The sequence below is a fragment of the Leptodactylus fuscus genome, chromosome 1 (genome assembly GCF_031893055.1).
Source record: "Leptodactylus fuscus isolate aLepFus1 chromosome 1, aLepFus1.hap2, whole genome shotgun sequence".
NCBI classification, from domain to species: Eukaryota; Metazoa; Chordata; class Amphibia; order Anura; family Leptodactylidae; genus Leptodactylus; species Leptodactylus fuscus.
In genome coordinates, this window is record NC_134265.1 from 294,569,857 (window position 1) to 294,589,726 (window position 19,870).

At 41.8% G+C, this 19,870-nt stretch overlaps 1 protein-coding gene across 2 annotated transcripts in view; it reads right to left on the reverse strand.

The window, feature by feature from the left end:
* Nucleotides 1–19,870, reverse strand: part of SH3RF1 (SH3 domain containing ring finger 1) — a 130,493-nt gene that overhangs the window by 28,994 nt on the left and 81,629 nt on the right. For both annotated transcript variants that reach the window (XM_075258187.1, XM_075258178.1), the window contains exons 4-5: nucleotides 10,313–10,408; nucleotides 2,123–2,419 (exon numbers count right to left, since the gene is read on the reverse strand). In XM_075258187.1, coding sequence (XP_075114288.1) covers nucleotides 2,123–2,419; nucleotides 10,313–10,408 — 393 coding nt within the window. The remainder of the gene's footprint in view (nucleotides 1–2,122; nucleotides 2,420–10,312; nucleotides 10,409–19,870) is intronic.

Here is a 19,870-nt window from a genome sequence, read left to right on the forward strand (position 1 = left end):
CAAAAATCTCCCTCGCACAACTTTCTCTCTGCATTTTTCAAGTGGAAGGGGGGACGGAAACTCCGGGATGGTCACTGAATACAGACAAAGCTACATTCAATGGGGCTCATCTCATTGTATCTACTCAATATGGTTTCACCACGTTTTGGTTGCTGACATTACAACTAGAAAGGACACTCTGTTTTCTTCTGCCTCAATTTGATATCCCATTAACAGCTTTGTAAGGCAGTAATAAGTGTATGTTTCACAAAGATTCTAACATGGAAAATATGACAAAATCAGTCTGAAAAACATTTCGTTAGACATTTTTGTAGAAATCCCAGAAATTGTTGTTCTTGGTCATACATAATGTACATCGCTCATCTGTAAATGTTACAAATCATCCCTGCTTAAAGAAGAAAATATAGGCAGAAGAAGAGAAGATAAAGCAGAGAAGGAAGCAGCAAGAGAAGACATGTTGTTGTGGCCTCTAATCCCAGAATAGGACGGCCGATATAATTAAAGAGTTAAAAAAAGCCATTACTACGATACAACTATTAGGGAAATCTGGCAGAGCACTATAATCATCCAGGGGAAGCTGGCAGAGCGGTATAATCATTGGAGGAAGCTGACGGGGCAGTATAATAATCCAGAGAAGGTGGCATAGCAGTATAGTCATCCAGGAGAAGCTGGTAGAGCAGTATAATTATTGGCAGAAGTTGGCAGAACAGTATAATTATTGGAGGAAGGTAGCAGAGCAGTATAAACATTGGAAGAAACTGGTGAAGCAGTATAATCATTGGGGGACCAGTATAACCTTTGGGGGAGCAGTATAATCATTGGAGGAAGTTGGCAGAACAGTATACTTACCGGGGTACCTGGCAGAGCAGTATAACTATCAGGGGTACAAGGTAGAGCAGCAGAATCATTAGGGGAAGCTGCAGAGCATTATAATCATTAGAGGAAGCTAATGAAGCAGTATAATTACCGGAGGTACCTGGCAGAGCAGTATAACTATCAGGGGTACCTGATAGAGCAGTATAATTGTTAAGGGAAGCTGGCAGAACAATATGATCATAAGAGGAGGCAGTCAAAGCAATATAAGCAGTGGAGAAATCTGTCAGAGCACTACAACGATTAAGAGAAACTGGCGGAAGAGTGGAAGCTGGCAGAGCAGTATAATCACTGGAGGAAATGGCAGACCAATATAGCCATTGAAAGAAACTGGTAGAGCGGTATAATCATTGGAGGAAGCTGGCAAAGCAATATTATCATTGTTGGAAGCTGGCAGAGCAGTATAATTATCGGGGGTACCTGGTGGAGTAGTGTAATTATTTGGGGCATTTGGTAAAGCAGAATAATCATTAGGGAAAGGTGGCAGGTTAGTATAATTATAAGAAGAAAGTGTTATAGCAGTATAATCATTGGGAGGAATCTAACCAGTATGAGGAAGCTGGCAGACTAATATAATCATAGAGAGAAAATGGCAATGTGGTATAGTCAATTTGGGGAAGTTGAGGTGTAGAATAATTTCAGGGGGTACCTGGCAGAGCAGTATAATCATTAGGGAATGGTGGCGGATTAGTAGAATTAGATGGCAGACTAATATAATCATTGGGGGAAAATGGAGGCGTAGTATAATTATTGGGGGAAATTAGAGATGTAGTATAACCATTGGGGGAAGCTGGTGGATTAGTAGATTATGGGGGACTAGGAGGAGTAATATAGTCACTGGGGAAGCTGCTGGAGCAGATTAGTCATTGGGTGAAGTTGGTGGATCAGTATGGTTTGTTCTCATGAACATCTGAGCATATCTTTATAACTTCATGGCCTCCCCAGTTGAACTATTATAGAATAAGCTACCATAGTGACAGGACAGTCAATTATACAATATATTGCTGCAGAGAGTAAAACAACTCTAAACTATGCAGCACTAAACTATGGCAATTTGTATAAACATTTATTATTATTATTATTATTATTATTATTAACTGCATCTTTTATCAACACCAAGATCGAGGTCTACCTCAGGTGCAAAACTGAAGCTTAGGAAGAAAAGGAGGAAAGTCTTGAGCAGAACAGAGAATATTTACATAGCTTTCAGCAAGTAGATGTATCTATTACTAGATGGCGCTTTTCTCACCTGAGAAGGAGCACTGCAAGACAGACCGGAAAGCTCGCTTATTCTGGCCGCAGCTGTGGGGTTGCTGGAGCTGATAAGCACAGGAGGACTGATCTCCATGGAATGACGGTTCTGAACAGACTGTGATGACTTGTTAGACATGGTGAGGGAGGTAAAGGAGTGACGCTTTTTGGTGTTCTTCTTGGTATCTGTGTGCTTTTGGGAAGAGCTGCTATGTGTTGTCCCAGAAGTTCCTTCCCCAGAGTCCACTCCCGAGGGCTTGTCTAACTCTATGAGTTGCTTAGCTGCTGAATTAAACTGAAAACAGATATGATTTACAATTAGAGGGTTTATATTTCTACTAGAAAAACAGATACAAGGTAAAACACAGTACACTATTAGACCTCTTCTCAGTCTGTGCACTTTAAAGAGAACCTGTCACCAGTCCTGGAAAGCCCAATGACATGCATCACAGTTACCCTGAGCATATTGGGGTTTTGTTGATCCAAATCTGTTCGGCTATTCCAACGATATAAGCCCTTTTACTATTGATGCAAATTAGGGTAATACTTAGATTTTCTGGTTGGAGGGGTCTGTGTGTGCTCATGTCATAGATTGTTAACACCCACATAGCTAGTAGATTGTAATTTCCATCAACAGTAAAAGGGCTTATATCTTTGGAATGGATTTGATAAAAAAATTCTCAGAGCAACAGTGCCAATTAGATGATGTTTTTCAGAGCTTGTGACAGGTCCTCTTTGAGATGCATTGTTATCTAAGTAGTCGTAATCAGAGTTTCTGTGTATAGAATTATGGTTTGGTCCTCTTTTCCTTCTTACAAATAGGACGCTCCTGACGCTCTGTTTTATTACGTTTTTAGTACTTGCATTCTTTATGGACTACAATTCTGAAGCATCTTTAAAAATTTCGCATTGTGAAGTTCCTCTGTTATTCCTCCTAAAAATTTTGAATTGGCAAGTGGGTGTTACCCTTCCCTTTGTCAAAAGGGTATGTCCTTACACAGTCTGTGACATGGAGTTGTCAATTTATTCATACATACCATTTCTGCTCTACATTACCAACCAATCATTGTATGCACATGAGTTTGCCCACTGAGTCTCTTCAATGAGAGCCAGTATTCCCCAGGGCTGAATCTAAAGCTGGTGAAACACATCAGATATTTATCAGCCGTGCCTACCAAATTCTATGGGTTCAACTCACCATGTATTTTGTATCAGGGTATTTCTATTCTCCTCAATGACAGCTGGATGTCCACTACCTGACCCTTCTATTTTCAGGGACATAAGCCCCTGTTAGATTCCTCTTTCTCCCAGTTCAGCACATATGCACCCCTGGCCGTGCATGTGTTTGGGGGAGCAGGGTGATGCTGCTGTCAGCTACATTATAAAATACATGGCTGGTGTTGAGGCATCACAATCTGCAAAAAAGTACCCTGTTCTTTGTTCACATTAGCAGGACACCCTGAAACAGTGCTGTCTATAGATGTTTTTTTCCAATGGACCATTGCCAATAAAAAAAAAATCTCCAAGCACCCACTGGGTCTCCTCAATGAGAGATTCCACCTCAATCTATGAACAAGGAAATTTTCAAGACTGACTCAAATTTTGATCTCAATGGTAGAATCTTACTCTACGTTCTCATTTCCTATTGCTGTTCTAGTTCTACTTCCTTAGTATTTGTTTTATTGCTTTATCATTTTATGATCTGCATTGGACTTGCAGACTCTTCCATACCTACAACGCTTGCACAGCATTTCTCACTCAACCGAGTCACAAGTCAGTTCAATAGTTAATCCTGGAATAAAGTCTAATTTAAAGAGTAACTACTGGAGGATGAAGTGAAGGTAACGCATTGTTTTCTGATCTAATACAATGCGGAATCTTAGTCATGGGACAAGTTTTGTAACAAACATGACGCCGCTGAAACAAAAGATGCTTTTCATTCCAACACAACTCTCTGTAGCTCATTTACTAGAGCAATTAAGCAAAGCGAGAGCGATTACCCCGGAGTTTTGTCACTTTTCCTCTAGGCTTGTTTTTCCATTTAATTAGGATATATGTTTATCTCATGAAATTATTAGACAAAGAGAGATGTGCATGCTGATTCCTGGGCAGAGACAAGTATCCCGTCCTCATGGGACTGCTCTGATACAGGATCCAGAGAGCTATAGCTCATTCTGGGAGGCAAGCTAAAAGATGGCTACAAAACACAACCATATGTCCCCTTATCTAGTTAATTAGCCACGCATGCATGTTCGAATATTAAGCCGCCTAGGGTTATGTAGCGGACAACAGACTCAAGTACTCCGAATTTACTAGGCTAAAAACCTCTAATATCAACCATAAACGGGAACAGCTTCATCCAGGAACTGATGAAATAACAAGTGACACTTTGTGAGATGACGGTAATTTAATAGGACAAACAGGCAAACCTCATCCAGTTACATTATGACTCCAGCTATAGAGAAACAGATAATTCAGCCAATAGCACTATTGACAAGTGTCTGTACCGGTAATCTGTGCGGCGCTATATAGCGATTGTTTCCAGCTGATCGCAATTAACTGGGAAGGATTATTGGACGGTAATATTTTCCTGCACAGATTATCACTATTTCTCACGGCTAGTAATAATCGCCCATATATTTCCTATGCCATGGGATACAAATCATTTATTTTTGTTGATTGTTTGGGTTGTTTTGTGTCAAGTTGGGAAAATTTTGTCTGTTTACGATCATGTTTTTCTTTTATTTCTTCCAAACCTTTCCAGCTGGCCAATGCAGCTGTGGTTAAGCCTGTCCATGGGAATACTTATCATCTAAGTATACAGCACAGGTCCATACAGTGGTCATGTGTCATACAGTCACTAATAGTATAATACACATATAGCACTAGAACTAATGGATGATGTGTCCATGTGATCGCAGTTATGGAGCTATGGTCTCGTATAAGAAGAGGAGTGAAGAAGAGAAAACACGTCAGGAACAATAGACAGAGGCAGTGTATGGGATATGGGGAGGCATGTCTGAGTTGCAGCTGCAGCTTGCATCTGTCTATGGCCAGCCAGAGGAGCAGCAGAATTGATGAAAAGTAAAAAAACAAAAACAAATAATATGTTATAATAATAATAATAATAATAATAACAATAATATAATTAATAATAAAAATCCACAACAATGTTATTTACTTTCCAGTTACATACACACTTATGGTAAATGGTAAAAAAATGAGTCTTAGACAATATATGTTTATCTGTATTAGAGATCGAAAATGAGCCAATGCATCCTAAGGGTAATATAACACAAGCAGTAGTGGCCATGGGAACATCTGTAAAGTAAAGGTCATCCATGTATGTTACCCGTGTCTGCTACCATGCGTGTACTAACATCCTTAAGGCTGGTGAACTGGTTTACAAGTCCGTGCAAACTCAAATCTGGCACTAAAAAGATATTTTCCCCAAAATACAGTCTCATCTTGGGTAAATGATTTGCCACTAGGGTCTATTTCATGTAAAGATTATCATATAAGCTATTACACTTTATTGAAGGTATATTTGATTTGTTCATTGACAACAGCAAAGCTTATTATGTATAGATGGAGGGGCAGACCTCCGAATCATCAGCCCCCTGCCCGTCATAGTCCAGTGTCTACCCCTCTTCCCTGACTTCCCCATTCCTACTATATACTGTATATCACTCTTCACTTCAGTTCTGCAATCTAGGAAGATCAGGAAAACAGCACTGAATTGTGGGAGAACAGTTCAATAAAATCTAAGTGGTAAAACTAATATTTTCTTATTGTTTTATATCCATAGCTGTGTCTTATCAGAGTAGACCACTAAGAATAATGTGAACATCTGCTCTCAGCAGGAGAAAGGCTCCTTCATAAATGGAATAAATCGTCCAAAGCTTGCAACCGCTGAGCACATCACCTCCCAGCCAAGGGACCATCGCCGACAATGCAAATGGACAGCCGGCACTTGCCAAGGTTTTGCAGGTTTCACATTCAGCCCATTCCAGCTTGTTTCACCCCCTCCTTCCTCTTGAAAAAAGTTTTATTGGGGCAATTACTTTCCTAATACAAGTAATAATGCTTTTAGTTTATTTTGGCTCGCAAAGCATTAAATAAGGTGGAAAAGCTCTGCTTAGAGGAATTACACTTACTCCATATGTGCAACCTGCTAGAGAGCAACGTTTGGTCCTGTATGAATTTAATAAGCAAAATCCAGATGTCTAAAAGGACTGTGATCACAGGCAGCCATTTTATTGTATTTAACCCACTGCGGTGCAATGTATCACTAATAGAAGCGTACTGATGTCCCTGGTGTCTGTTTGTCACTAACACTACATATATTGGACTCTGCTATGTTACATGATGATATCTTGCTCTCTATAATACACTAGTGTGGGGTCAGCAACCTTTCGCCATTCCAGCTGTTCTGAAACTACAATTCCCAGCATGCTCACTTCACTTCTATGGGAGTAAAAACAGCAGAGCAAATATAACAGCTGGGAATTGTAGTTTCACAACTGCGGGAGTGTCAAAGGTTGTCGACCTCTGTACTAGTGTGTCTTACTGTAAGTGCAGTAATACTGCTAATTTTTTACATTTTTTAGAAAATTTTATGATTTTTTTTTTAATTAATTTATATTTTGGAAAAAGTACTTAATTCAGAAAGTTTTACACTTGCCACCAAGCCTAAGAATAGACTGACACTTGCCAGTTCTGTAGGGAGTTTTGCTGCAGTCACTTCATTTACATCACAGAGAATATTCCAAAAGCAGATAATACTTCTATAGATAAGACCAAAGACCCAACATTGCATCTACTACTGACAATAGGTTATGCCACAGCTTTTCTACTCCTTCTGTGCACTGAGCATGTCAAGAAAACTTTCCCATACACCTCAATGAATCAGTTCTAGTCTTTTGCTGCCTGAGGCTTTGAAATTGCTGTATTGCATATATAAATGCTGTTAGATGGGCAGAGGACAAGCTCAGACAAGATGGCCCGATACATAATCATTTACAGAAAATAAAAAACAGAACATAAAACAGACTGGAAACGAGCGATTTACAGCATATAACTATCTGGTTCTAATAAAGAAAATGGTAATTCCCTTTAAGGGATCTTCAGTCTGAACAGTTAGTATTCGCTTCTCTTGAATAACTTTGACATTGTCATCAGCACAATTATTATGTCCCTGAGGCAAAATCATGGGAACCTTGTAGTGCGGAGCATGTGAATTCTTACAGATAGGCTTTCCCATACACGCAAGCACATACAAGTGCATAAACAGCTTTACAGACGTAGAACACGTTATGTACATACTGATGCAGAACTGCCAGAACAGTCTGTTGTATGTCTACAAAATACACACTATGTAGATCCAGCTGCTAAGATCAGTCTTGGGCATCAAATACTGGCATGCAATCCAGTGCCAAACTCTAGCAAAATGGGATTAGCAGACTCTGTTTTGAAGATCTATTGGTTTCCTAGAGATGGAACCAGCACTAACTTTTCATAGTGTCCTGCAGTGCCCATCACAGGTTTCCATTGACAAGGGGTCTTGAAAAAACCCTGAGCATATTCACTTGAGGGATGCTACTGAGTTGCATATGTCACCCAGAGGTACAAATAGATGAATAGATGCCTCTGTATGGTGCGCTGCACTATTCCCTACATTATAAAAAGAAAAATCTGTATCCTGAATTCCTACTGTATATAGAACACTCTTTTTGGCCTCAGTCAACATAATTGAAACCAATGGATATAGCTAACATAAGTGATGGGAGAATTTCCAGCACCTTAGTGGTTACAGACTACAAACAAACCCTGTAGTCATTTGTGACTCTCCTCGATTTGCCTCCTACTTCCTACTAGCCAACAGAAAGTAGTAGAGGATTTAATAACCTAAGGAAGCCTTCACACGGAGTAAATGCGCATGTATTTTTGCAAAATACACGTGTAAAAATACACGTATAAAAATAAGACTCCCATCGACTTCAATGATATTTTTTACACATGTAAAAATACGCCTGTAAAAATATGCCTGTAAAAATACACCTGTAAAATGTCATTGAAGTCAATGGGAGTCTTATTTTTACACGTGTATTTTGCAAAAATACATGAGCGTTTACTCCGTGTGAAGGCTCCCTAAAACTAACATCCTCTATTATCAGAATCTCCCATGCTCTAATACAAGACTTCTCCCTAGCTGCACCACTTCTCTAGAATGCTTTATCTCAGACAATCAGATTAACCCCCAATTTTTACAGCTTCAAGCTCAAACTAAAGACACATCTTTTCAGACAAGTCTATCACAAGTTCTAATGTAAACCCTTCCGTACTGTAATTAGAATCCCTGAAATAAACCCTCCTCTGTCCCCGCTCCCACATTACCCCACATGATATGATGCCATTTCAGGCTAACTTTATATGTCAAGGCACCATCCGCATGTTAAAGGACACAGCTGGTGACGGCTTACAATTTTATGTTTGTGTAATGACAGTAACCTCTATTACAAAATTGTCTGACCACTGTATAAGCAATGCTACCTCTGATGCCGCCCCTACTACCTCTTGTGTCACCCCCTCTACCTCATAGATTGTAAGCTCTTGCGAGCAGGGCCCTCAGTCTTATTGTGTGAAGTGACTATCTCTTTGTAATGTATCTTTCTGTCTGTATTTGAACCCTACTAATTATACAGCGCTGCGGAATATGTTGGCGCTATATAAATAAAATGTATTATTATTATTAGAGGAGGCACATTTAAGAGAGAAACACAAGATGAGTCCACACATAGGTTTATCTCTAGTCTGTTGGAGACCCACAAGTCTGACTAAAAGCTGTATACACCAAACAATAATATAGATAGATAGATAGATAGATAGATAGATAGATAGATAGAAAGATAGATAGATATTTGTGAAGTTTTCATCTTCAACATTTTGATACATTAGAATAATACTATTAGTTGCAAAGGTGTATAAATATTTACCCCTCCCCTAAAGGCACATCTGTTCAAAGTAGTAATAGTAACAATGATCCATGGCATCTTTAGATTTTTTCCTTTATAAATTGGCCTAGGGCATATAACCGTGCATACTTATAATAAAGACTTCTCGTTCTGATTTGTGGCACCCTCTATAGAAGTACCAATTATTTTTAATATGCACTTCTTCAGCAGTAATAATATCTCTTGTGTAAACATGAAGTGAAGTTTAATGCTGTGTGAATTATACTAAACCGATCAATATAATTGGGCTACAACGGTGATTTATTATACCCGCTATGAAAATCTGGGTTTGAAACTTTGTTCAAAGTATAAAGAAAAAAATTGCTGAAAAAGCTTGAGGTTTCATTCAGATGACAACATTTTTGGTTCGTGTGCGGTTGGTGTGTACTACAGACTTAGGCCTTAGGCCGGGGTCACATCTGCGTTTGGTATTCCAATCGGATAGTCCGCTTGGGGACTTTGGCAAAATCAACCATTACTTGAGCTGCCAAAGCCATAAAGCAGGGCTACATTTTTAAAAAGAATGTTACTCATGAGACAATCCCTATAAAGAGGTATATTTGGCAATAGCCTGTCCCTTCATATCACAAGGCTTGTTTTTGGCCACTACTACTCAGGCAGTATACACATAAAAGAGGTGGAAAGCATTTAATAGTGAATTACGAAAGGGAAGATTGGGGGTTAATATTCTACAAGTTATTCTTTTCCCTCCTGACTAATTTTGGAAAAATTCAAACAAAATAATAGAATTCCACTGTCGGACGTACAGTATTCATCTTACATCGACGTAACACAAATACCACAGAATCATCTGTGCTTATACTAAAACCTGCCAGTATAGTGACTTATGAGGAAAAAATGTCTCTATGCATCAGCCACAGCAAAGCGAGCACTTAGCAGACCTGAAAAAATAAAGCCTGCTCTAACATACCTTCTAGATGACAATACAGAGGAATTCATTTATTGCAAGAATTGTGGTAACCACAAACTAGTAACTGGCAATGACTTCAGCATGTTCTATGACCGATACAGACAAGACACCACATGTGCTTTATTAATGGCGTCAAATCCAATAGGCCAAGAACTTCTATGCACATAGAAAGACTTAAATGGTCATGTCCTGGGGTTATGTGAAAACCAATGCATATTTCTATTATCCGGGGTATATTACTTACTTCCACGTAGGAAATTGGGAATATTCCTATTTTGTCTCCCAGCATTCCTTCTGCCCAGTTTTCATCCACTCTGCGGATCACCGTGAGAATGTCATCCTGTAGAGACACAGCGGAATGATATCAGCAGGCTGCAGTCATTTGCCATAATGTCACAACACAATCCATATGGGTTATACAATTGCAGACGTGTGAGGTAACAAGAACCTGGTAATCCATACCCCTATAATGAGGATCACATGTGCTCCAGTCCGGGAGATTTCTGTGGCTCTACTGCTCTTAGGTTACTTACAGGTTGAGAACCCAGGAATGCTCAAATACGGAAATTCTCCTTGGGTGAAAAAGTGCGGAAGGCGCAAATCTGCTCACAAATCTCTTCCTTTGGAAGGAAAATATATGGTCCCGAGGTCAAATCGAGAGAACAAATAGTTTTACCTCGGCACATAAATTATTCAGCCCCACCAGAAAGGTGGGAAATGTATTGAGTTGTATTTATGTGTAGCGACACGTGAGAGCAATCGCCACATGCCTGTATATGTACTGTACAGCCTAACAAACACTCTGAAGCCTATCAAGAGTAATATTAATACAATCTAATAAAGAAAAAAACACAAGGGATATGCCCTGTATACTATGCAACAAATATAGCTAGCCCAATAACAAATACACACATTAACCATTCAAGTGCCCCATTGAGGGCAGCCCGGTGTTTCAGTGGTTAGCGCTATACCTTACAGCGCTGGAGTCCTAGGACAACATCTGCAAGGAGTCTGTATACCCAGCCTTCCTCATAACTCTATGTTGTGCTGTTCCTTAGTTATTTTTCTTAGAAATTTATGAATAAATTGACAACTTGTCAAAGGGGTGTGTCTAATACTAATTGGGCAATGTGAGAAAGTGTAAGGACATGACCCAAACTGTCAATTTATTTATACATTTCTAGGAGGAATAACAGAGGAACGTCCCAACACAGAGATCTAATATTCTCTGATAAGGTAAACACGTCAGAGGACATGTCGGAAAATAGTGGTGATGATTGGTTGTCTATGAGTTAACGTGTTCCCAATAATAACCCAGAACAAGGATATGGCTGCAAAAGAATATCAGACACTGGTCAAGCATACACTTCTTACCAAGCTGCTACATTATAAAGCCAGCCACACACATTACTTGACGTCACTGGTGCGATGTGCCAACTGGGTCAACTGAACAATATTCACCATGTGGAACAAATGCAGTGGGAAAGTGATGAATTCCCAGCCTCTCTAAGAGGCTCGAATGTAGTCCAACACTCCACTGGACCTCATCCAATTTAGTCACATGTGCTGGCTTCTTGGGTCCATACATGAATAAATGAAGGGTCTTCAGGGTGAAAAACAAACCAGCGAACATGCGCATGAGAATCATTTATAGAATTCAACATGCACTTCAGTGCCTATTTTTTTAGCTATTTGCGTCATGGTTGTTTGTTGAACATTTTTATAATATACTTTATTAAGCTATCAAACTTTCTCTTGGCAGAAAACAGGCTGTAAAGTTCCTATTAGCAATGCTGTAACTAAGCAGTGACAAGGGGAGTCTACCCTGTACACCCATACGTCAAGGACATCATCTTTAAAGGGATTCTACCACTAAAACACATTTTTTTCTAGTTACCACGTCAGAATAGCCTTTAAAAAGGCTATTCGTCTCTTACCTGTGGAAGTTCTCTCTCCGCCGCGCCGTTCGTTCAAAATACCGGTTTGTACCGGTATGCTAATGAGTTCTCTCGCAGCGATGGGGGCGTCCCCATCGCAGGAGCAGCAATGGGGGAGTCCCCATTGCAGCTCGAAAACCGACCGCAGCGCCGCCTCTCTGGTCTTCGGTGTCCTCCCCTTGCTTCTTCAGCGTCTGTCGGACGCCTGCGCAGTATGCTCTGTTCGGCGAAGATTGCTGAACGTACTGCGCATGCGCGAATTTGCGGTGTCCGCACTATGGCTGGGACCGCAATTTCGTGCATGCGCAGTACGTTCGGCAATCTTTGCCGAACAGAGCGTACTGCGCAGGCGTCCGACAGAGAACTAATTAGCATACCGGTACAAACCGGTATTTTGAACGAACGGCGCGGCGGAGAGCACTTCCACAGGTAGGAGACGAATAGCCTTTTTAAAGGCTATTCCGACGTGTTAACTAGAAAAAAATGTGTTTTAGTGGTAGAATCCCTTTAAGGAGTTTGTATGTTCTCCCCGTGTTTGTGTGGGTTTCCTCTGGGTACTCTGGTTTCATCCCACACTTCAAAGACATACTGATAGGGAATGTAGATTGTGAGCCCCATATGGGACAGTCACTAACAATGTCTGTAAAGGGCTGCGACATATAATAGCGCTATATAAGTGAGCATAATAAATAATAATATGCAGTATGTAGAGATGAAGTATTGATCAAAAAGAGGGGATGGTCACTACAAATGGCTGTATCTCCAGTTTTATACAACCTAGAAAAATGGTTCTGGTGCCAAAGGGAAGCTGAGATTCCCAGTATAACTATCAAAAGGTATATAGAAAGCTAAAATTTCCAACTGTTATCTAACTAATAACATCTCCGTTTTGTTTTGTTTTTTTGCTACCATCTTGGTAGAATGTGAAAACTGAGAGCCCCAAAACCAAAACCACTTTTTTAGGTGATACCAGGGACACAGCCATTTGAAGTGAACACCCCCCACCCCCTTGCTGACAATACAAATGTGTATGGATTTTCCCTAGCAACAACTCAGAAGGTTGCTAGGGAAAATTTTAGAGCCCGTTTGCTTGTATAGCTATAACACTATCCCGAAGAACAAAAGCCAATTTAATTGCCTATTGGGATACTTTATTATTATTATTATTATTATTATTATTATTATTATTATTATATAGCACCATTAATTCCATGGTGCTTTATATTTGGGGGTTACATAGAGTACACAAATTATACAGGCAGATATAATACTAACAGTGATCGGCTGGCACGGTGGGTAGAGGGCCCTGCCCGCGAGGGCTTACAATCTATGGGGGAAGGGGGTAGAGACAGAAGGAGAGGGGGAGACTGTACAGATGGCAGTGCGGTGATAGTGTTATTGGGGGTTGTAGGCCTTCCTGAATAGGTGAGTCTTCAGGGCCTTCTTGAAGCCTGTGATTATGGGGGTACAAAGGGTACACCATACAAGACACAGGTGAACACTACCCCCAAAGGGGAGATTCTGGTAGACGTGTTCCCGCACTATACCAATACAGTGAAGGTAACTGTGCGCTCCTGCACCACTATTCTCTACTGTGAAACTAGTAAAGGAGGTGAAGGCCACAGTAATTGCTCCAGCTCTTACTACTACATTTTTACTCTGTCCCAAATGAAAGCAAATAGGTCTGTGCAATCTACATAAAAAGCTTCAATGCCTAGACAATAATAGTGTTATATACAGTCCTATGAAAAAGTTTGGGCACCCCTATTAATCTTAATCATTTTTAGTTCTAAATATTTTGGTGTTTATAACAGCCATTTCAGTTTGATATATCTAATAACTGATGGACACAGTAATATTTCAGGATTGAAATGAGGTTTATTGTACTAACAGAAAATGCGCAATATGCATTAAACCAAAATTTGACCGATGCAAAAATATGGGCACCTCAACAGAAAAGTGACATTAATATTTAGTACATCCTCCTTTTGCAAAGATAACAGCCTCTAGTCGCTTCCTGTAGCTTTTAATCAGTTCCTGGATCCTGGATAAAGGTATTTTGGACAAACAATTCAAGTTCAGTTAAGTTAGATGGTCGCCGAGCATGGACAGCCCGCTTCAAATCATCCCACAGATGTTCAATGATATTCAGGTCTGGGGACTGGGATGGCCATTCCAGAACATTGTAATTGTTCCTCTGCATGAATGCCTGAGGATTTGGAGCGGTGTTTTGGATCATTGTCTTGCTGAAATATCCATCCCCGGCGTAACTTCAACTTCGTCACTGATTCTTGAACATTATTCTCAAGAATCTGCTGATACTGAGTGGAATCCATGCGACCCTCAACTTTAACAAGATTCCCGATGCCGGCATTGGCCACACAGCCCCAAAGCATGATGGAACCTCCACCAAATTTTACAGTGGGTAGCATGTGTTTTTCTTGGAATGCTGTTTCTTTTTGGACGCCATGCATAACGCCTTTTTTTATAACCAAACAACTCAATTTTTGTTTCCAAAATGAAGCTGCCTTGTCCAAATGTGCTTTTTCATACCTCAGGCAACTCTATTTGTGGCGTACGTGCAGAAACGGCTTCTTTCTCATCACTCTTCCATACAGCTTCTATTTGTGCAAAGTGCGCTGTATAGTTGACCGATGCACAGTGACACCATCTGCAGCAAGATGATGCTGCAGCTCTTTGGAGGTGGTCTGTGGATTGTCCTTGACTGTTCTCACCATTCTTCTTCTCTGCCTTTCTGATATTTTTCTTGGCCTGCCACTTCTGGGCTTAACAAGAACTGTCCCTGTGGTCTTCCATTTCCTTACTATGTTCCTCACAGTGGAAACTGACAGGTTAAATCTCTGAGACAGCTTTTTGTATCCTTCCGCTGAACAACTATGTTGAACAATCTTTGTTTTCAGATCATTTGAGAGTTGTTTTGAGTAGCCCATGATGCCACTCTTCAGAGGAGATTCAAATAGTAGAACAACTTGCAATTGGCCACCTTAAATACCTTTTCTCATGATTGGATACACCTGGCTATGAAGTTCAAAGCTCACTGAGGTTACAAAACCAATTTTGTGCTTCAGTAAGTCAGTAAAAAGTAGTTAGGAGTATTCAAATCAATAAAATGATAAGGGTGCCCATACTTTTGCACCGGTCAAATTTTGGTTTAATGCATATTGCGCATTTTCTGTTAGTACAATAAACCTCATTTCAATCCTGAAATATTACTGTGTCCATCAGTTATTAGATATATCAAACTGAAATGGCTGTTGCAAACACCAAAATATTTAGAACTAAAAATGATTAAGATTAATAGGGGTGCCCAAACTTTTTCATAGGACTGTAATAAGTGTGAGATGATATTACATGGCTCTTTATGGACCGCCTCATGCCTTCCTTAAGTGGACTGTGATGTGGATTTAGTGAAAAGAAACAGCAGCCCAAATATACCGACCGCCTGCCAAATTCCAATGAGAGGCAGGATAATATTTGTTTTGTATCATTATGATATTATCAGCATGCTCAGAATAAGCTGTTTACACACAAGCAAACATATGGAAAACAAGCAAACAGTAGACAGCACTTAGCAGTGGGCAGGCGCTCCGAACAATTACAGGCATGCCGAGCACATGGAGAGACTTCTACTTCTGTGTACTGAACATTTACAGAAAATAAGGCAGAAGAAAGGAATAAAGAGCAGGAGAACAAAGAAGAGATAAAGGAAATAAAAGACGTCTTTTACACAACATGTTTCTTTCTACTATAAGCTAGCATGTGGTAGGTAGAAGGACTGTCAAGAGAAAGAGGAGAAAATACACTCCACATATACTGAGCAATTGAGACAAGGCCTGCGGCAGAACAGCCAGGGGTGTGGAGGCAGAAGCAGCGGAGCCCAGGGTCCTAGAGGAGGGGGCAGAAAGCCAGTGGTGTAGACACATTGACAACAATGGCTGGAGACCAGGCACAGACAATACACATATGCTATCTAACAGATGGGGGTGCAGAACCAGGGGAAGAAGAAAGGTGTGAATAGAGAGCAGTGGGTCAGAAAGAGATGGGAGAAGAATAATGGCAGTGCAGACAATGGGGACAGATGCCCACTGCATTCATACATGGGAAAAAGTCAATGCGGGGGATACAGAAAAGAAAAGACAGTAATAGGAATGATTTGTGCAAAAAGTGAAGTAATGAAGATATGGACGAATGGATACAAGGCTCTACACATGGATTCAACATGCCCCAGCCATAACAGTACACTGATGAGCTTACCGTATGTTAGCATTGACTTTAGAATATAAATACCTTATTTTTTATTGATGGCATCATATGATGTATTTTATAATAAAATTAGAGATAAGCATAGTTACATCGTGGCTACTATCTGATACCTGTGTATGGGCAAGGAAATAACAAAGCCTGAAGACTTATATACATAATCCTGTAGGTTCTCAATATGTATTTGTGTGGGATTCTGGGATAAGCTCTTTCCATTAGGCTCCTTTAGAAGAATAATTGCTGAATGGCTCAGGTGTCTGACAACAGAGAGACTAAAGAAGGACATCAAAGATCGGATGTGCACTGCGGCCATCAGACCTGGGACAGACAGGACTACTGCAGCTTTTGTGCTCTGCATTGACATTGATGTGTTGTACTCGCCGGAGGCAAAGAGAACCCTGGACAGCAGAGCGTGTTTGTTCTTGCAGGACCCTGTACAGACAGGCACTATTATACTGTGTGAGACTACTACAGGTATATCTCCTACTGCCAAATAAATAAAGCCATTCTGGAAATGTATAGCATGTGCTCCTAAAACAGTGCACCTTTTATCATGGCAGAGAAATAGAGGGACCACATTGGACTAACCTTAGGGCACTCACGGAAATGAAGTTACTATTGATGGTATGTAAGAGATTCCCTACACATTTTACCTTGTCCAATCAGTGCTATCAAGACTGTGTAGGGACACGCCTCTTTGACAAGGGAAATGTTAACGCCCAATTGTCAGTTTATTTATAGATTCTAAAGGGAACAGTAAAGAAACAGCATAGTGCAAAGTTATAAAAAAAACATACTTGAGAATTATCTCACAGGTAATACACGTACTAAATTAGACATGCCAGGTCCTCTTTAAAGCACCAAGATGGCTCCAGATGTGGCACCAATAGTTTGTGAGCACTAAATATATGTTCATATAAGCTATATAGATGAGGATCAGTAAAGTCAAACAATTGTAGCATTTATGAAGTTGGACCCCCATATACCTAAGTACACTCACCGGCCACTTTATTAGGTACACCTGTCCAACTGCTCGTTAATAGAGATGAGCGAACACTAAAATGTTCGAGGTTCGAAATTCGATTCGAACAGCCGCTCACTGTTCGAGTGTTCGAATGGGTTTCGAACCCCATTATAGTCTATGGGGAACATAAACTCGTTAAGGGGGAAACCCAAATTCGTGTCTGGAGGGTCACCAAGTCCACTATGACACCCCAGGAAATGATACCAACACCCTGGAATGACACTGGGACAGCAGGGGAAGCATGTCTGGGGGCATAAAAGTCACTTTATTTCATGGAAATCCCTGTCAGTTTGCGATTTTCGCAAGCTAACTTTTCCCCATAGAAATGCATTGGCCAGTGCTGATTGGCCAGAGTACGGAACTCGACCAATCAGCGCTGGCTCTGCTGGAGGAGGCGGAGTCTAAGATCGCTCCACACCAGTCTCCATTCAGGTCCGACCTTAGACTCCGCCTCCTCCGGCAGAGCCAGCGCTGATTGGCCGAAGGCTGGCCAATGCATTCCTATGCGAATGCAGACTTAGCAGTGCTGAGTCAGTTTTGCTCAACTACACATCTGATGCACACTCGGCACTGCTACATCAGATGTAGCAATCTGATGTAGCAGAGCCGAGGGTGCACTAGAACCCCTGTGCAAACTCAGTTCACGCTAATAGAATGCATTGGCCAGCGCTGATTGGCCAATGCATTCTATTAGCCGATGAAGTAGAGCTGAATGTGTGTGCTAAGCACACACATTCAGCACTGCTTCATCAAGCCAATACAATGCATTAGCCAGTGCTGATTGGCCAGAGTACGGAATTCGGCCAATCAGCGCTGGCTCTGCTGGAGGAGGCGGAGTCTAAGGTCGGACCTGAATGGAGACTGGTGTGGAGCGATCTTAGACTCCGCCTCCTCCAGCAGAGCCAGCGCTGATTGGCCGAATTCCGTACTCTGGCCAATCAGCACTGGCTAATGCATTGTATTGGCGTGATGAAGCAGTGCTGAATGTGTGTGCTTAGCACACACATTCAGCTCTACTTCATCGGGCTAATAGAATGCATTGGCCAGCGCTGATTGGCCAGAGTACGGAATTCGGCCAATCAGCGCTGGCTCTGCTGGAGGAGGCGGAGTCTAAGATCGCTCCACACCAGTCTCCATTCAGGTTCGACCTTAGACTCCGCCTCCTCCAGCAGAGCCAGCGCTGATTGGCCGAATTCCGTACTCTGGCCAATCAGCACTGGCTAATGCATTGTATTGGCGTGATGAAGCAGTGCTGAATGTGTGTGCTTAGCACACACATTCAGCTCTACTTCATCGGGCTAATAGAATGCATTGGCCAGCGCTGATTGGCCGAATTCCGTACTCTGGCCAATCAGTGCTGGCCAATGCATTCTATTAGCTTGATGAAGCAGAGTGTGCACAAGGGTTCAAGCGCACCCTCGGCTCTGATGTAGCAGAGCCGAGGCTGCACAAGGGTTCAAGCGCACCCTCGGCTCTGATGTAGGAGAGCCGAGGGTGCACTTGAACCCTTGTGCACCCTCAGCTCTGCTACATCAGAGCCGAGGGTGCGCTTGAACCCTTGTGCACACTCTGCTTCATCAAGCTAATAGAATGCATTGGCCAGCGCTGATTGGCCAATGTATTCTATTAGCCTGATGAAGTAGAGCTGAATGTGTGTGCTAAGCACACACATTCAGCTCTACTTCATCGGGCTAATAGAATGCATTGGCCAGCGCTGATTGGCCAGAGTACGGAACTCGACCAATCAGCGCTGGCTCTGCTGGAGGAGGCGGAGTCTAAGATCGCTCCACACCAGTCTCCATTCAGGTCCGACCTTAGACTCCGCCTCCTCCAGCAGAGCCAGCGCTGATTGGCCGAATTCCGTACTCTGGCCAATCAGCACTGGCTAATGCATTGTATTGGCGTGATGAAGCAGTGCTGAATGTGTGTGCTTAGCACACACATTCAGCTCTACTTCATCGGGCTAATAGAATGCATTGGCCAATCAGCGCTGGCCAATGCATTCTATTAGCGTGAACTGAGTTTGCACAGGGGTTCTAGTGCACCCTCGGCTCTGCTACATCAGATTGCTACATCTGATGTAGCAGTGCCGAGTGTGCATCAGATGTGTAGTTGAGCAAAACTGACTCAGCACTGCTAAGTCTCTGCATTCGCATAGGAATGCATTGGCCAGCCTTCGGCCAATCAGCGCTGGCTCTGCCGGAGGAGGCGGAGTGCAAGGTCGGACCTGAATGGAGACTGGTGTGGAGCGATCTTAGACTCCGCCTCCTCCAGCAGAGCCAGCGCTGATTGGTCGAGTTCCGTACTCTGGCCAATCAGCGCTGGCCAATGCATTCTATTAGCCCGATGAAGTAGAGCTGAATGTGTGTGCTTAGCACACACATTCAGCTCTACTTCATCAGGCTAATAGAATACATTGGCCAATCAGCGCTGGCCAATGCATTCTATTAGCTTGATGAAGCAGAGTGTGCACAAGGGTTCAAGCGCACCCTCGGCTCTGATGTAGCAGAGCTGAGGGTGCACAAGGGTTCAAGTGCACCCTCGGCTCTCCTACATCAGA